General features: G+C 42.5%; 2 protein-coding genes across 2 annotated transcripts; both read left to right on the top strand.

The window, feature by feature from the left end:
- The first annotated feature begins 2,605 nt into the window (after positions 1-2,605).
- LOC128369801 (heavy metal-binding protein HIP-like) lies at positions 2,606-7,080 on the top strand. The gene is made up of 9 exons (XM_053330878.1): positions 2,606-2,889; positions 2,973-3,014; positions 3,115-3,177; positions 3,573-3,635; positions 3,749-3,811; positions 3,898-3,939; positions 4,030-4,092; positions 4,404-4,532; positions 6,800-7,080. The coding sequence occupies exons 1-9, from the start codon at positions 2,643-2,645 to the stop codon at positions 7,078-7,080; spliced, it is 993 nt and encodes a 330-aa protein (XP_053186853.1). The 5' UTR covers positions 2,606-2,642.
- Positions 7,081-15,388: 8,308 nt separating this feature from the next.
- On the top strand, positions 15,389-18,166 carry LOC128369800 (heavy metal-binding protein HIP-like). Its single transcript, XM_053330877.1, has 8 exons — positions 15,389-15,656; positions 15,740-15,781; positions 15,889-15,951; positions 16,332-16,394; positions 16,481-16,522; positions 16,613-16,675; positions 16,808-16,936; positions 17,726-18,166. Exons 1-8 carry the CDS (start codon positions 15,389-15,391, stop codon positions 18,004-18,006), a joined length of 951 nt encoding a protein of 316 aa, XP_053186852.1. The 3' UTR covers positions 18,007-18,166.
- Positions 18,167-19,726: the final 1,560 nt, after the last annotated feature.

Genomic DNA, 19,726 nt, shown 5'->3' with positions numbered 1-19,726 from the left:
CACTAATTATCCAAAAATATACAATATACAAAATATACAATTGTTAAAGTCCGTGTAAAGTAAGAATAAATATGTGTTCTGATTTTGACATACCACAGATAAGTGTGTTGTTAACCACCCTGCCAAATTTGAATGATTAAAAAAATCGCCAAATATATGAAATTAGCCTTCAAAGTTGTGTAAAAATCTGCCTTCTTTCTCTGCTCCCAAACACTGAAGCCCCGCCCCCTATCTGACCTGAGTCAGTAGATCTCAGAGCTCTACTGGTTTATATTCTACTAACATGTCATTCATGTATTCTGGACCTAAACCATTCAGTGATTTGTAGACCAGTAGCAGTTTACTTTACCAAGTAAAGTTTTAACATATTTGGTATGCTAATTAGGACATCCAGGTTGTTTCTGATGCTTATTCGTGCATCGTTTACATGATTTCATATATTTAAAATCTATTCTATAGCTGACTGGGAGCCAGTGTAAAGACTTTAGAACTGACTGGGAGCCCGTGTAAAGACTTTATAACTGACTGGGAGCCAGTGTAAAGACTTTAGAACTGACTGGGAGCCAGTGTAAAGACTTGAGAACTGGAGTAATGTGCTCTGATCTCTTTGTTCTGGTTCAAACTCGAGCTGCAGCGTTTTGAGTGAGCTGCAGCTGTTTAATGCTTTTTTGTGGGAGTCCAGTCAGAAGACTGTTACAGTAGTCGAGTCTACTTTAGATGAAAGCATGAATCAACTTCTCTTGGTCCGTTTGAGACATAAAACCCTTTACTCTGGATATGTTCTTAAGCTGAGTAGGTATGTTCTTAAGCTACAAAGTAGGTTGGACACTTTTTTGAGGCAGGTAAGCCACCAACTCCAAACTCAGTTCAGCTGCTTTTCCTGACTTGATTCAATATGAGATAAGCTTATAAAATATGGCATCCATAATATCTACACAGTGAAAAACAACCTTAATTTGATCGGGTAACACTGCATTTTGATAATATCTGAAGAGTTTTACGTAATTGTCCGTAGACATTTAATCCTTTAACTGTTCTTAAAGCTGAGATAGATGATTTTTTTATACAACAGAGTGGATAATGTCAAATCATACAACTTATATTGACTTTTATTTCATTACTTCTAATTTTGTGTATTGACTAGAAGCCATTCTGCATATGGAGTACTTCTGACTTGAAGTTTTTACTTTCATTTAAAGTAGCTGTATGTAACAAATATATTCCAATTAATCATAAAATTGCCCTAAATGTCACCAGACATTAAGGAATCATGTTAATTTCAAACACTGATATCACTGACAGTCGTAGTCCAACCAGAATATTCACATTTGAAAAGCTCCACCCACCACCTAGCTACCAATCACCAAGTCAGTACTGATGCTGCACCCACCACCTAGCTACCAATCACCAAGTCAGTACTGATGCTCCGCCCACCACCAAGCTACCAATCACCAAGTCAGTACTGATGCTCCGCCCACCACCTAGCTACCAATCACCAAGTCAGTACTGATGCTCCACCCACCATCTAGCTACCAATCACCAAGTCAGTACTGATGCTGCACCCACCACCTAGCTACCAATCACCAAGTCAGTACTGATGCTCCACCCACCACCTAGCAACCAATCACAAGTCAGTAGTGTTTCAGCAGCCAGGTTGCCAGGTGCCACTGAGCTGCAGTCTGATGTTACAAAACCAAAAAAACCTCATTATGACTCAAATACGTCGTGACAATTTGAGAAACAAAACCAGGGTATGTTTAGGAGACGCCCTTGAAACATGGAGACGGTTACAGCGTCATACAGCACTCAGCTGCACGCGCTGATACGGAGGAGGATATGCAGGATCACGTCCAACAACTGGCAACCCGCGTGAAGTAGACTCTGGAAGGGAGGGGGTGAGGAGTAACAGCTCTCTCCAGTGTTTTGAACGTGGGCCGCAGTACCATTTCTAAACACTTGGTGTCAGAGTTACATACTTCAACTTTAAGTAAAAGTTAAAATGCAGATTTTTCCCTTTTTTTTCTCCATTGTGGTACTTAACTGTCCACACTTCCCAGAAATCAAATGAATGTAACAAATCATGTTTGTGCAGTCAGGTTTCCTGTTTCATATGATGGAGTTTGAATTTGAATTTGAGTTTGAAAAAATCGGCCTAACTGACGTATTGGCCAATATTAGCTCCTTGTAGCCTTGGCATGAATTGAAGTATATATACATGCTAAGGATATTAAGGTTTTATAGTTTATGACTACAGTTTTTTGTTGTGTTGGATTTGCAATAAATGCTTTAAAACACATAAAAATAGACATCAGATTGACCATGACCCAGACTCTTTACAACCTGAGTCTGGGAAACAAACACATACATACTTATGAAAAATAAAAGACTGACTTTGCTCTTATCATCTCTTTACACGACAAACATTCACTACCAATGGTTTTGAAAGAACATCATTCTAACTTGTTGTTTGCTTTAAGTTTAGTGTTCAAGGATCTTTGGTGCTATTTTTGCATTCCTTATCAAAGACAGCTGTTTAATTCTCATACAGCAATTCAGTGACCTGTTTGACGTGGATATAAAGACGGGAACTGACCGAGTGGTGTCAGACTGCATCTTGCTGTCTAAAGAGGTGATATTTCACAATGAGGCGTGCTGCAGCTTTTCTGGCGTTGCTGCTCTGTCTGTACTGGACGGGGGCTCAGGGTGAGAGTGGAGGGCTGACAGGGAATGATGTCACTCAGACGGAGATTCAGTCTGAGATCCTGGGTGTCAAATCAACCAGTGATCAGACCAACATCAGCCCTGACATCTGGGCTGAGCTGAAGGAGCTGAGAGACATGGTCATCGAACACAGAGTGGAGCTGAGGAAGCTGGAGCAGGAGAATACAGGTTCATTCACACAGTGATCAACACATTCATGCAATGTTCACATAGACATTACTTTTAGGAGTAATTTACTGCTTTTATTCCAGCCATACAGACCAGACTGACAGCCAGTGAATACAAGAATGCAGGTAGATATTTATATTTCATAAAATAATATATAATACTTTTTTTTCCTTTTTAACTCAAGAATTAAATTAAACTTAAATAAAACTTTAAATGTGTCGACAGTGTTGGAGTCCAAAATGACCGACAGTGAAAATGTGGTCAAAGAGCTCCAGAGTGAGAACACAGGTAAGCTACAACAATCAATAAAATGTAAAAATGTTTCTTTTTTTACTCTATTCTAGCAATTAGGATACGTTTATTTGATATCAAGGTGTGGTTGATGATAAGATGGAGAAGCTGGAGCAGGAGAATACAGGTTCATTCACACAGTGATCAACACATTCATGTAATGTTCACATAAACATTACTTTTAGGAGTAATTTACTGCTTTTATTCCAGCCATACAGACCAGACTGACAGCCAGTGAAAGCAAGAATGCAGGTAGATATTCATATTTTTGTGATTTTATTTTCTGTTAAACTCAAGAAATAAATATAACCATTCCTTTAAGATGTTTACTGAGATGTATATCTAAGATTCAAAATAAAGCTTTTAGTCATGAGTTTTAAATGTGTCGACAGAGTTGGAGTCCAAAATCAACGCCAGTGAAAATGTGGTCAAGGAGCTCCAGAGTGAGAACACAGGTAAACTACAACAATCAATTAAATGTAAAAACTTATATTTTTTACTGTATTCTAGCAATGATGCTGACCATGAACATACTTCACTATAATATTAATGTTAAATGTGTTGACAGTGTTGGAGGCCAGAATGACCACCAGTGAAAATGTGATGGAGGAGCTCAAGAAGGAGAACACAGGTAAACTACAATAATCAATAAAATGTAAAAACTGCTGCCTGCTGAACAATTATTAATCTGATTATTAATTGTGTCTTCTATTGCAGATCTTCAATCCAGAGTAACAGCGAGTGAAGATAAGACCACAGGTCAGCCTCCATAGTGATCATGTTAACAACTTGAAACCTGTTGACCATGAACATACTTTACTATAATATGAATGTTAAATGTGTTGACAGTGTTGGAGGCCAGAATGACCGCCAGTGAAAATTTGGTCAAGGAGCTCCAGAGAGAGAACACAGGTAAACTACAACAATCAATTAAATGTAAAAACTTATATTTTTTACTGTATTCTAGCAATGATGCTGACCATGAACATAATTCACTATAATATGAATGTTAAATGTGTTGACAGTGTTGGAGGCCAGAATGACCGCCAGTGAAAACGAGGCGGAGGAGCTCAAGAGACTCAAGAATGCAGGTAAACTGCTTATAGTAACATCAGTTTCTATGAATACTATTCACCAAAAGAGACACAATATAATGTGTTCATCAACTGTTTATAAGTGGAGCTATTGTTTTCCTCTATGTGAATCTTCTCACATCCACACAGACCAACCAAAGGTGGCGTTCTCACTTGGTCTCAGTGATTACGGACAAATTGGACCCTTCAATACTGACATCACACTCAAGTTCAGTAAAGTCTTCACCAACTTTGGTCAGGTCTACAGTCCAACTACAGGTACTCACCTCTTTCTGCTACACACACAAATGAACTATTATAATGTAATGAACTCAGTATAATTGGTTTGTTAGATATGTTTTAATTGTTACAGCTTTTACTGCATCTTCTGTAATTGCTTTTTTCTCCACTATGGCTCCAGCTGCACACTTGGTTGTGTGAGGAGGAGACATTTCTCTTTGAATTGGCTCTTTTGACATTTCACCAGTTTTACCTTTTACAGTACATCATAACACTTTTAATGGAGTTTCTCTGTGTCCTCTCAGAGGGTTTGAGCCAGGCCGTTTGTTCTTTGCCAGCATTGAGTCATGTGTGATTTTGTGTTATGTAATTACATTTCATGTGGTGACTGATCAGGCTCTAGTGATGAAGTGAGTTTCTCGTTTATGAGGTTTTCTGAAACATTTTCAAATCTTTTTCACAGACATTTACAGATAGTTTACAAAAGACAGAATTTTGGTCTGTTTTAAGGTGATCACTTATATCTCTGTGTTATATCACTTTCTATAAACATTATGGGATGCAAACGAACACCATGTTCAAGCATAAGGGGGTCCATATATGCACTTGGCACCAGGACACCCTAGGCCGCAGTTCGATGATTGACTTTGTAGTCGTGTCGTCGGACTTGCGGCCGCATGTCTTGGACACTCGGGTAAAGAGAGGGGCGGAGCTGTCAACTGATCACCTCCTGGTGGTGAGTTGGCTCCGATGGTGGGGGAGGTTGCCGGTCAGACCTGGCGGACCCAATCGTATTGTGAGGGTCTGCTGGGAATGTCTGGCAGAGTCTCCTGTCAGAGAGAGTTTCAACTCCCACCTCTGGGAGAGCTTCGACCACGTACCGGGGGAGGTGGGGGACATTGAGTCCGAGTGGGCCATGTTCCGTGCCTCCATTGTTAAGGCGGCCAACCGGAGCTGTGGCCGCAAGGTGGTCGGGGCGGCAATCCCCGAACCCGCTGGTGGACACCGGGGGTGAGGGATGCCGTCAAGCTGAAGAAGGAGTCCTATAGGACCTTTTTGGCCTGTAGGACTCCGGAGGCAGCAGGCAGGTACCGGCAGACCAAGCGTAGTGCAGCTAGGGCGGTCGCTGAGGCAAAAACCCGGACATGGGAGGAGTTCAGTGAGGCCATGGAAAAAGACTTCCGGACGGCTTCGAAGAGATTCTGGACCACCATCCGGCGTCTCAGGAGGGGAAAGCAGTGCGCCGTAAACACTGTACGGTGGGGACGGTGCGCTGCTGACCTCGACTCGGGATGTTGTGGATCGGTGGAAGGAATACTTCGAAGACCTCCTCAATCCCACCGACACGCCTTCCGGTAAGGAAGCAGGGCCTGGGGACTCGGGTGTTGGCTGTCCTATCTCTGGGACTGAGGTCGCCGAGGTGGTTAAAGAGCTCCTCGGTGGGAGGGCTCCAGGGGTGGATGAGATCCGCCCAGAGTTCCTCAAGGCCCTGGATGTTGTGGGACTGTCATGGTTGACATGACTCTGCAGCATCGCGTGGACATCGGCGTCAGTGCCTCTGGATTGGCAGACTGGAGTGGTGGTCCCTCTTTTTAAGAAGGGGGACCGGAGGGTATGTTCCAACTATAGGGGGATCACACTCCTCAGCCTCCCTGGTAAGGTCTATTCAGGGGTGCTGGAGAGGAGGTTCCGTCGGATAGTCAAACCTCAGATTCAAGAGGAGCAGTATGGTTTTTGTCCAGGCCGTCGAACAGTGGACCAGCTCTACACCCTCTACAGGATCCTTGAGGGTGCAAAGGAGTTTGCCCAACCAGTCCACATGTGTGTTGTGGACCTGGAGAAGGCATTCGACCGTGTCCCTCGGGGAGTCCTGTGGGGGGTCTGCGGGAATACGGGGTATCTCGACCCCCTGATAAGGGCCGTCCATTCCCTGTATGACCAGTGTCAGAGCTTGGTCCGCATTGCTGGCAATAAGTCGGACTTGTTTCCGGTGAGGGTTGGACTCCGCCAGGGCTGCCCTTTGTCACCGATCCTGATCATAATTTTTATGGACAAAGTGGCTGGGGAGAGGGAAGTCTGGGCTTCCCTGCTTAGGCTGCTGCCCCCGCGACCCGACCCTAGATACAGACTATACAGTCTCTGAGTAATGTGATGTTAACAAAGCACTGACCAACTATTCCTTCAGATTAGACAAACCCACTTACAGCAGCCTGACCAAAGTATTGAGAAGCAACAGCGTACTGAACTCAGAGAAGAGGTAGTTCAACAGCAGGAAAAAGCTTCACTCATTTTCTCCTCTGTTGCAGGTCTCTTCACAGCCCCAGTCAGAGGAGCCTACTACTTCTCATTCAATCTACTGGATAGTCGGAGTAACGCATGGAGGGATGTTTTTCTCTATCACAATGACAAGAGAGTGTTGTGGAGTGCTAATTACAGTGCATTTAGCTACGAAAGTGTTTCTAATTCACTGGTTCTTCAGCTGGAAAAGGGGGATGTGGTCTACCTGGTTTTACCTGCTGCCCATACTTTATACGATGATACTAATAATCGTACTATCTTTAACGGATTTCTGCTTTTTCCACTGTGAGACTCAAACATGAGAAGTGATTTACCCCCAAATGTTTGGCATAGTGTATAAACAAGTCATACAGTATTCATGTGTATATGAAAGGATGCACATTGTTGCTGTGTTGACTTTGCTCTGCAACAAACTACATATGAAATAAAAGAATGAATATGAGGTTAAAGTGCTTGTCTCTGACTTTAATTTGGGGATATTTAAACCTGAGTCTGGGGAAACCAACACATACACACAAAAAGATCAGACACTGAAATCCCATTTATCAACTCATTAGTTCAAATGATGATCTGATGATGATTCAGCATTAAAGGATACGTTCATTTTTCATGTCTGTTTTAAAACAGCAGTCAGGTGCTTATATGAAGACTGAAAGAGTTTGTCCTCACTGAAATCATTCCTCCAGTTCATGTTGGCTGATAAAATATCTTCTTCAAATGTGCTTTCGATGAAAGTGATGAGGGACCAACATCCACAGTGTACATTTACACGTTGGTGTGTATTTTATATGAGTCTTCAGCAGTCTGAGTTAGCCATATAAAGTGGATATCTGCCACTTTTACAGTCTTTTGAGTGTCAAATTCCCTCTTTGTGTTTCCTTGGACAGCTTAACTGTTGAGCTTGTTGGAAACATAGTCACAAAAGGAATGACTGTACCACTGAAACACATCTACTTGATTTGAATAATTTAGACAGCTGAAGCTTTATATTAGCTTCAGATAAACATTTAAATACATTTTTGCACAGGAGGACGACTGTGGATATTAGCCACACTCACTTGCAATGTCAGTGCATTATGAAGGAATCCTCTAATGGTCAGTATGAACAGAATAGAATAGATCTTTATTGTCATTGTCACCAGGTACAATGAAATTAAAAGTGCTTTCCAGTCAGTGCATCATATATAAAATAAAATAACTAAAAAATAATAAATAAAATGAAATAAAAATAAATAAAATAAAATAAAAATAAATATATATCTACAACCCCAATTCCAATGAAGTTGGGACGTTGTGTAAAACATAAATAACAACAGAATACAATGATTTGCAAATCCTTTTCAACCTATATTCAGTTGAATACACTACGAAGACAAGATATTTAATGTTCGAACTGATAAACTGTGTTGTTTTTTTTCAAATATTCACTCATTTTGAATTTGATGCCTGCAACATGTTCCAAAAAAGCTGGGACAGGGGCAACAAAAGACTGGGAAAGTTGAGGAATGCTCAAAAAACACCTGTTTGGAATATTCCACAGGTAAACGGGTTAATTGGAAACAGGTGAGTGTCATGATTGGGTATAAAAGGAGCATCCCCGAAAGACTCAGTCATTCACCAGCAAGGATGGGGCGAGGTTCACCACTTTGTGAACAACTGTGTGAGCAAATAGCCCAACAGTTTAACAACAACAACATTTCTCAATGTGCAATTGCAAGGAATTTAGGGATTTCATCATCTACGGTCCATAATATTATCAAAAGATTCAGAAAATCTGGAGAAATCTCTGCATGTAAGCGGCAAGGCCGAAAACCAACACTAAATGCCTGTGACCTTCGATCCCTCAGGCGGCACTGCATTAAAAACCGACATCAATGTGTAAAGGATATTACCACATGGGCTCAGGAACACTTCAGAAAACCATTGTCAGTTAACACAGTTCGTCGCTACATCTACAAGTGCAAGTTAAAACTCTACCATGCAAAGTGAAGCCATATATCAACAACACCCAGAAACGCCGCCGGCTTCTCTGGGCCCCAGCTCATCTGAGATGGACTGATGCAAAGTGGAAAAGTGTGCTGTGGTCTGACGAGTCCACATTTCAAATTGTTTTTGGAAATTATGGACGTCGTGTCCTCCGGGCCAAAGAGGAAAAGGACCATCCGGATTGTTATCAGCGCAAAGTTTCAAAAGCCAGCATCTGTGATGGTATGGGGGTGTGTTAGTGCCAATGGCATGGGTAACTTGCACATCTGTGAAGGCGCCATTAATGCTGAACGGTACATACAGGTTTTGGAGCAACATATGCTGCCATCCAAGCAACATCTTTTTCAGAGACGTCCCTGCTTATTTCAGCAAGACAATGCCAAGCCACATTCTGCACGTGTTACAACAGCGTGGCTTCGTAGTAAAAGAGTGCGGGTACTAGACTGGCCTGCCTGCAGTCCAGGCCTGTCTCCCATTGAAAATGTGTGGCGCATTATGACGCGCAAAATAAGACAACGGAGACCCCGAACTGTTGAGCAACTGAAGTTGTACATGAAGCAAGAATGGGAAAGAATTCCACCTACAAAGCTTCAACAATTAGTGTCCTCAGTTCCCAAACGCTTATTGAGTGTTGTTAAAAGGAAAGGTGATGTAACACAGTGGTAAACATGCCCCTGTCCCAGCTTTTTTGGAACGTGTTGCAGGCATCAAATTCAAAGTGAGTGAATATTTGCAAAAAAACAATAAAGTTTATCAGTTTGAACATTAAATATCTTGTCTTTGTAATGTATTCAACTGAATATAGGTTGAAAAGGATTTGAAAATCATTGTATTCTGTTTTTATTTATGTTTTACACAACGTCTCAACTTCATTGGAATTGGGGTTGGAGACACATTCACCCTTCCACACATACATCAACACACGGACAATACAAGAACATTCATCAACATACAATCATGTTTGTTATTGCACACTAGCTCCTGTTTTTGTTGAGAATGGTTATTGCTGTTGGGTAAAAGCTGTGTTGGAGTCTGTTTGTCCTTGTGTTCATGAGTCTGTATCGTTTCCCAGATGGCAGCAGTTCAAACAGTGAGTGTCCGGGGTGTGAAGTGTCTTTTATGATATTTTGAACAGGAGGAATTAACTAATTTTGGCAGCTGACTGTTGTTTTATAAGTGACTTGAAAGATTGTGAACCTGTCCTTTAATGCTGTTATTCAAAGAAAGAACATCATTCTAACTTGTTGTTTGCTTTAAGTTTAGTGTTCCAGGATTGTTGGTGTTATTTTTGCATTCCTTATCAAAGACAGCTGTTTAATTCTCATACAGCAGTTCAGTGACCTGTTCTACATGGATATAAAGACGGGAACTGAACGAGTGGTGTCAGACTGCATCCTGCTGTCTAAAGAGGTGATATTTCACACAGACGGAGATTCAGTCTGAGATCCTGGGTGTCATAGCAACCAGTGATCAGACCAACATCAGCTCTAAACAGTCTGACGTCACATCCAAAATATAAGATTAAAGTCTCAGATTTTTATTGTAGCTCTATTTAAAACAACAGAGAGATCAAAGTTAATTAATCACACTGAAACTGTGAAGATGATCAGAGGAAAAGACGATGATTTAAGTTATACTGTTGGTTGTTTAATCTAACTGACATTCAAACAAGCAATATTATTATTTTTATGATAATTTACCTACAAAGAAAACTCAACTTCTACCTTTGGTGATGAAATCAGACATAAAATATACAAATGATTACATTAAACCCAGCAGCAGACTCTGTGTTTAGTGTAATTAATGCTTAAATAACGGTGAATACGGTTTGTCGTCCCCTCCCTGAGCTACTACCTTACCGTGGTGGAGGGGTTTGCGTGTCCCAATGACCCCAGGAGCTCAGTTGTCGGGGGCTTTATGCCCCTGGTAGGGTCTCCCATGGCAAACAGGTCCGGGGGGAGGGGCCAGACAAAAGGTAGCTCAGAAAAACCCCGATGATGAAGAAGATATTTGGTTTTTCGTGTCCCCTGCCCGGACGTGGGCCACTGGGCCCCCCCCCTGGAGCCAGGCCTGGGGGTGGGGCTCGGAGGCGAGCGCTTGGTGGCCGGGCCTTCGCCCATGGGGCCCGGCCGGGCACAGCCCGAAAAAGGGACATGGGACCCCGCTCCCACAGACCCACCACCAGTGAGAGGGGCCAAAGGGGTCGGGTGCAGTGTGAGCTGGGCAGCAGCCGAAGGCGGGGACCTTGGCGGTCCGATCCTCGGCTGCAGAAGCTAGCTCTAGGGACGTGGAACGTCACCTCTCTGGTGGGGAAGGAGCCTGAGCTGGTGCGTGAGGTTGAGAAGTTCCGGCTAGATATAGTCGGCCTCACCTCGACGCACAGCAAGGGGTTTGGAACCAGTCTCCTCGAGAGGGGTTGGACTCTCGTCCACTCTGAAGTTGCCACTGGTGAGAGGCGCCGGGCAGGGGTGGCAATACTTATTGCCCCCCGGCTTGGTGCCTGTATGTTGGAGTTTACCCCGGTAGACAAGAGGGTGGCCTCCCTCCGCCTTCGGGTGGGGGGACGGATCCTGACTGTTGTTTGTGCCTTTGGTCCAAACAGCAGTTCAGAGTATCCAGCCTTTTTGGACTCCTTGGAGGGGGTGCTGGAAAACACTCCCCCTGGGGATTCCCTCGGTCTGCTGGGGGACTTCAACGCCCATGTTGGTAGCGACAGTGAGACCTGGAAGGGTGTGATTGGGAGGAACGGCCCCCCGATCTGAACCCGAGCGGTGTTCTGTTATTGGACTTCTGTGCTCGTCACGGATTGTCCATAACGAACACCATGTTCAAGCATAAGGGTGTCCATATGTGCACTTGGCACCAGGACATCCTAGGCCGCAGTTCGATGATTGACTTTGTAGTCGTGTCGTCGGACTTGCGGCCGCATGTCTTGGACACTCGGGTGAAGAGAGGGGTGAAGCTGTCAACTGATCACCACCTGGTGGTGAGTTGGCTCCGATGGTGGGGGAGGATGCCTGTCAGACCTGGCAGGCCCAAACGCATTGTGAGGGTCTGCTGGGAACGTCTGGCAGAGTCTCCTGTCAGAGAGAGTTTCAACTCCCACCTCCGGGAGAGCTTCGACCATGTACCGGGGGAGGTGGGGGACATTGAGTCCGAGTGGGCCATGTTCCGTGCCTCCGGGGCGGCAACCCCCGAACCCGCTGGTGGACACCGGCGGTGAGGGATGCCGTCAAGCTGAAGAAGGGGCTGTCATGGTTGACACGACTCTGCAGCATCGCGTGGACATCGGGGGCAGTGCCTCTGGATTGGCAGACTGGGGTGGTGGTTCCTTCTTTTTAAGATGGGGGACCGGAGGGTGTGTTCCAATTACAGGGGAATCACACTCCTCAGCCTCCCTGGTAAGGTCTATTCGGGGATGCTGGAGAGAAGGGTCTGTCGGATAGTCGAACCTCGGATTCAGGAGGAGCAGTGTGGTTTTCGTCCAGGCCGTGGAACAGTGGACCAGCTCTACACCCTCTGCAGGATCCTTGAGGGTGCATGGGAGTTTGCCCAACCAGTCCACATGTGTTTTGTGGACTTGGAGAAGGCATTCGACCGTGTCCCTTAGGGAATCCTGTGGGGGGTTCTCCGGGAATACGGGGTATCGGACCCCCTGATAAGGGCCGTCCGTTCCCTGTACGACCGGTGTCAGAGCTTGGTCCGCATTTCCGGCAATAAGTCGGACTTGTTTCTAGTGAGAGTTGGACTCCGTCAGGGCTGCCCTTTGTCACCGATCCTGTTCATAATTTTTATGGACAGGATTTCTAGGCGCAGCCAGGGTGTGGAGGGGGTCCGGTTTGGTGACCTCAGGATTGGGTCACTGCTTTTTGCAGATGATGTGGTCCTGTTGGCTTCATCAGACCGTGACCTCCAACCCTCACTGGATCGGTTCGCAGCCGAGTGTGAAGCGGCCGGGATGAGAATCAGCACCTCCAAATCCGAGGCCATGGTCCTCAACCGGAAAAGGATGGAGTGCACTCTTCGGGTCAGGGATGGCGGGGAGGTTGCTATGGTTACGAGGGCTGGATCTCAAGGACATTGGTCAATCAACCTGTCAATCAGGACGTAGCCACCCCCTAATGCATACCCTGCTTTATCGGCTAATATAAAATCAGGGAGGCCAAAATGTCCCAAATGAACATCATACTGCATTGAAGAAGGCTTTAAACTAGCGATTGAGACCATAAACACATTTTGAAAACGTTTACTGAGGTTAGAAATCAAGTGAGAAGTTGGTGAATTCTCCATTGACTTGTATAGAGACGGTCGCCCCCTGGTGGCCTTTTGATAGAATGCAGTTCTAAGTTACTTCCTGGTTGGCCTCATTTCAGAGGACCAGAACTCCCCGCCTGGTTATGACCTGAATGTTGTATCACTATAGTCCCTAAATGTAATACACCTATGCTGTCCTCACTAAAAGTGGTTGCAGGCAACGTGGTCTTTAGCTATACGGTTAGCTTAACACAAATACCTCTCTCAATTTTGACCCTCCAAGGAACAGACAGGTTGTTGTGTTTGACAGGATTTACTAGAAGAAATATCTTTACTTTTTTTTTAAACTGTGAAAAAACACAAATACAAAACAATGAGCCCTTATAAGTAAATGTTAAACATTAGTGAAATAAGGATAACAGAAAAACAATGTAAACAATTGCTTAAAAGTATAACCTCTAACAGAGTCCCCAATACACTAATTATCCAAAAATATACAATTGTTAAAGTCTGTGTAAAGTAAGAATAAATATGTGTTCTGAGTTTAACATACCACAGAAAAGTGTGTTGTCAACCACTTTGGGCATGGCTGCCGAGTCCGCTGAAGCCCCGCCCCCTACCAAGTGTCACCTGTCAATCAAAGTCACCACCTCTACCAGAAACATGGATGCTACGTATGAGAGCTTTCTGCTGCTAACTCAGCTGTTAGCTCGGCGGCTAACTCGGCTGCTAGCTCGGCGGCTAACTCGGCTGCTAGCTCGGCGGCTAACTCGGCTGTTAGCTCGGTGGCTAACACAGCTAACTGCAGACTGTAGTAGTAGTAGTGTGTGCTGAATGTATTTCTACCTCTACAGCAGCAGGGGCGGGTTTATGCTAATCACTAAATCCTGAACACAGAAATCTTGAAACACAGTTTGTGAAGTCTAGCTCCACAATTCAAATCTAAATGGTTGAAATGCTTTTACACCTTTTTTAGAAATACATTTATGACATATTTAATGTGTTTAGAAGAAAATGTCTGAATTCACTTTTACACAGCCTGTAATATGACTGTAAAGAGAACATAACTTACAGATGAAGCCGTTTTGTAGACTTTAAAGCTCAGGATTAAACAGACAGTGCACTATGTTGCACACTTCCTGTTACCCCAATGTTTACTGTGAGGTCACTTCCTCCTAAATCCTGATATTCACAGCCGCCACCAGATGGAGCCAAACAGGACACACAAAGCTCATTACAATGATTTCAATACAACACCCTTGCATATTTAACCTGTGTATTACATGTCTGAGTTTACTTATGAGTAGGAAGTCAACAGCGCGTACTTTACAAAACTATTGTTTATAAGGTCACAAAGTAGGTTGGACACTTTTTGAAGGCAGGTAAGCCACCAACTCCAAACTCAGTTCAGCTGCTTTTCCTGACATGATTCAATATGAGATAAGCTTATAAAATATGGCATCCATAATATCTACACAGTGAAAAACAACCTTAGTTTGATCGGGTAACACTGCATTTTGATAATATCTGAAGAGTTTTATGTAATTGTCTGTAGACATTTAATCCTTTAACTGTTCTTAAAGCTGAGATAGATGATTTTTTTATCCAACAGAGTGGATAATGTCAAATCATACAACTTATATTGACTTTTATTTCATTACTTCTAATTTTGTGTATTGACTAGAAGCCATTCTGCATATGGAGTACTTCTGAGTTGAATACTTGAGCAAGTTTTTACTTTCATTTAAGTACTTAACTGTACCACACTTCCCAGAAATCAAATGAATGTAACAAATCATGTTTGTGCAGACAGGTTTCCTGTTTCATATGATGGAGTTTGAATTTGTATTTGAGTTTGAACACATTGGCTGAGCTGACACATTGGCCAATATTAGCTCCTTGTAGCCTTGGCATAAATTGAAGTAAATATACATGCTAAGGATATTAAGGTTTTATAGTTTATGACTACAGTTTTTTGTTGTGTTGGATTTGCAATAGGTGCTTTAAAACATAAAAATACACATCAGATTGACCATGACCCAGACTCTTTACAACCTGAGTCTGGGAAACAAACACATACATACTTATGAAAAATAAAAGACTGACTTTGCTCTTATCATCTCTTTACACGACAAACATTCACTACCAATGGTTTTGAAAGAACATCATTCTAACTTGTTGTTTGCTTTAAGTTTAGTGTTCAAGGATCGTTGGTGCTATTTTTGCATTCCTTATCAAAGACAGCTGTTTAATTCTCATACAGCAGTTCAGTGACCTGTTTTACGTGGATATAAAGACGGGAACTGACCGAATGGTGTCAGACTGCATCTTGCTGTCTAAAGAGGTGATATTTCACAATGAGGTGTGCTGCAGCTTTTCTGGCGTTGCTGCTCTGTCTGTACTGGACGGTGGCTCAGGGTGAGAGTGGAGGGCTGACAGGGAATGATATCACTCAGACGGAGGTTCAGTCTGAGATCCTGGGTGTCAAATCAACCAGTGATCAGACCAACATCACCCCTGACATCTGGGCTGAGCTGAAGGAGCTGAGAGACATGGTCATCGAACACAGAGTGGAGCTGAGGAACAGCAAGAGCAAGATGGAGAAGCTGGAGCAGGAGATTACAGGTTCATTCACACAGTGATCAACACATTCATGCAATGTTCACATAGACATTACTTTTAGGAGTAATTTACTGCTTTTATTCCAGCCATACAGACCAGACTGACAGCCAGTGAAAGCAAGAATGCAGGTAGATTTTTATATTTCATAAAATAATATATAATTAATTTATTTTCTTTTCCTTTTTAACTCAAGAATTAAATTAAAAATTAAACAAAACTTTAAATGTGTCGACAGTGTTGGAGTCCAAAATGACCGACAGTGAAAATGTGGTCAAAGAGCTCCAGAGTGAGAACACAGGTAAGCTACAACAATCAATAAAATGTAAAAACGTTTCTTTTTTTACTCTATTCTAGCAATTAGGATACGTTTATTTGATATCAAGGTGTGGTTCATGATAGTAATCAACACATTCATGCAATGTTCACATAAACATTACTTTTAGGTGTAATTTACTGCTTTTATTCCACCCATACAGGCCAGACTGACAGCCAGTGAATGCAAGAATGCAGGTAGATATTCATATTTTATTGAATAATATGTACTTAATTTATGATTGTGATTTTATTTCCTGTTAAACTCAAGAAATAAATATAACCATTCCTTTAAGATACTTACTGAGATTAATATCTAAGATTCAAAATAAAGCTTTTAGTCATGAGCTTTAAATGTGTTGACAGAGTTGGAGTCCAAAATCAACGCCAGTGAAAATGTGATGGAGGAGCTCAAGAAGGAGAACACAGGTAAACTACAATAATCAATAAAATATAAAAACTGCTGCCTGCTGAACAATTATTAATCTGATTATTAATTGTGTCTTCTATTGCAGATCTTCAATCCAGAGTAACAGCGAGTGAAGATAAGACCACAGGTCAGCCTACATAGTGATCATGTTAACAATTTGAAACCTGTTGACCATAAACATACTTCACTATAATATGAATGTTAAATGTGTTGACAGTGTTGGAGGCCAGAATGGACGCCAGTGAAAACGAGGTGGAGGAGCTGAAGAGACAGAATGCAGGTAAACTGCTTATAGTAACATCAGTTTCTATGAATACTATTCACCAAAAGAGACACAATACAATTTGTTCATCAACTGTTTATAAGTGGAGCTATTTTATTCCTCTATGTGAATCTTCTCACATCCACACAGACCGACCAAAGGTGGCGTTCTCACTTGGTCTCACTGATGATGGAGACATTGGACCCTTCAATACTGACATCACACTTAAGTTCAGTAAAGTCTTCACCAACTTTGGTCAGGTCTACAGTCCAACTACAGGTACTCATCTCTTTCTGCTACACACACAAATGAACTATTATAATGTAATGAACTCATTTTAATTGGTTTGTTAGATATGTTTTAATTGTTACAGTTTTTACTGCATCTTCTATAATTGCTTGTTTCTCAACTATGGCTCCAGCTGCACACTTGGTTGTTTGAGGAGGAGACATTTCTCTTTGAATTGGCTCTTTTGACATTTAACCAGTTTTACCTTTTACAGTACATCATAACACTTTTAATGGAGTTTCTCTGTGTCCTCTCAGAGGGTTTGAGCCAGGTTGTTGGTACTTTGCCAGCATTGGGTCATGTGTGTGATTTTGTGTTATGTAATTACATTTCATGTGGTGACTGATAAGATTCTCAGGATGAAGTGAGTTTCTCGTTTATGAGGTTTTGTGAAACTTTTTCAAAACCTTTTCACAGACATTTACAGATAGTTTACAAAACACAAGAGAATTAAATGTTCTACAAAGACTTTGAGAGGCTTTTGCTCTGTTTTAAGGTGCTCACTTATATCTCTCTGTTATATCACTTTCTATAAACCTTATGGGATGCAAACTGACTCACTGAATGTGTAACTGAGAGCTCTCACCTTTTACAGACTATACAGTCTCTGAGTAATGTGATGTTAACAAAGCAAGAGCACTGACGAACTATTCCTTCAGATTAGACAAACCCACTTACAGCAGCCTGACCAAAGTATTGAGAAGCAACAGCGTACTGAACTCAGAGAAGAGGTAGTTCAACAGCAGGAAAAAGCTTCACTCATTTTCTCCTCTGTTGCAGGTGTCTTCACAGCCCCAGTCAGAGGAGCCTACTACTTCTCATTCACTACAATGGATAGCCGGAATAACGCATTCAGGAATGTTTTTCTCTATCACAATGACAAGAGAGTGTTGTGTAGTACTAATAACAGTGCAAATGGCTACGAAGGTGTTTCTAATTCACTGGTTCTTCAGCTGGAAAAGGGGGATGTGGTCTACCTGGTTTTACCTGCTGGCGATAGTGTATTCGATGATGCTGCTGATCGTACTATCTTTAATGGATTTCTGCTTTTTCCACTGTGAGACTCAAACATGAGAATTGATTTACCCCCAAATGTTTGGCATAGTGTATAAAGAAGTCATACAGTATTCATGTGTATATGAAAGGATGCACATTGTTGCTGTGTTGACTTTGCTCTGCAACAAACTACATATGAAATAAAAGAATGAATATGAGGTTAAAGTGCTTGTCTCTGACTTTAATTTGGGGATATTTAAACCTGAGTCTGGGAAAACCAACACACACACATAAAAAGATCAGACACTGAAATCCCATTTATCAACTCATTAGTTCAAATGATGATCTGATGATAATTCAGCATTAACGGATACGTTCATTTTTCATGTCTGTTTTAAAACAGCAGTCAGGTGCTTATATGAAGACTGGAAGAGTTTGTCTTCACTGAAATCATTCCTCCAGTTCATGCTGGCTGATAAAATATCTTCTTCAAATGTGCTTTCGATGAAAGTGATGAGGGACCAAAATCCACAGTGTACATTTACACGTTGGTGTGTATTTTATATGAGTCTTCAGCAGTCTGAGTTAGCCATATAAAGTGGATATCTACCACTTTTACAGTCTTTTGAGTGTCAAATTCCCTCTTTGTGTTTCCTTGGACAGCTTAACTGTTGAGCTTGTTGGAAACATAGTCACAAAAGGAATGACTGTAACACTGAAATAAATCTACTTGATTTGAATAATTTAGACAGCTGAAGCTTTATATTAGCTTCAGATAAACATTTAAAGTTGAAGTATGTAACTCTGACACCAAGTGTTTAGAAATGGTACTGCGGCCCACGTTCAAAACACTGGAGAGAGCTGTTACTCCTCGCCCCCTCCCTGCCAGAGTCTACTTCACGCGGGTTGCCAGTTGTTGGACGTGATCCTGCATATCCTCCTCCGTATCAGCGGGAGCAGCTGAGTGCTGTATGACGCTGTAACCATCTCCATGTTTCAAAGACGTCTCCTATACATACCCTTGTTTTGTTTCTCGACGTATTTGAGAGTCATAACGAGACTTTTTTGGTTTTGTAACATCAGACATTATCTGCAGTGTTCCTAGCCGCAGCTCAGTGGCAACTGGCAACCTGGCTGCTTAAACGCTAGTGACTTGGTGATTGGTAGTTAGGTGGTGGGTGTCGGATCAGTACTGACTTGGTGATTGGTAGCTAGATGGTGGGTGTCGGATCAGTACTGACTTGGTGATTGGTAGCTAGGTGGTGGGTGGAGCATCAGTACTGACTTGGTGATTGGTAGCTAGGTGGTGGGTGGAGCATCAGTACTGACTTGGTGATTGGTAGCTAGGTGGTGGGTGGAGCATCAGTACTGACTTGGTGATTGGTAGCTAGGTGGTGGGTGGAGCATCAGTACTGACTTGGTGATTGGTAGCTAGGTGGTGGATGAAGCATCAGTACCGACTTGGTGATTGGTAGCTAGGTGGTGGGTGGAGCATCAGTACTGACTTGGTGATTGGTAGCTAGGTGGTGGGTGGAGCTTTTCAAATGTGAATATTCTGGCTGGACTACTACTGTCAGTGATATCAGTGTTTGAAATGAACATGATTCCTTAATGTCTGGTGATATTTAGGGCAATTTTATGATTACTTGGAATATATTTGTTAAATACAGCTACTTTAAATCTGAGCAGAGCGTGACGAAGCCGTTCTTCACTCTGAGGGGTTTCTGGAGAACTTTCTGATTTTTCATGTAGTTATTTTACTATTTTGGTCTATTCTTCCTCAGG

The sequence above is a fragment of the Scomber japonicus genome, chromosome 12 (genome assembly GCF_027409825.1).
Source record: "Scomber japonicus isolate fScoJap1 chromosome 12, fScoJap1.pri, whole genome shotgun sequence".
Lineage (NCBI taxonomy): Eukaryota > Metazoa > Chordata > Actinopteri > Scombriformes > Scombridae > Scomber > Scomber japonicus.
This window is presented reverse-complemented; position numbering and strand designations above follow the sequence as displayed.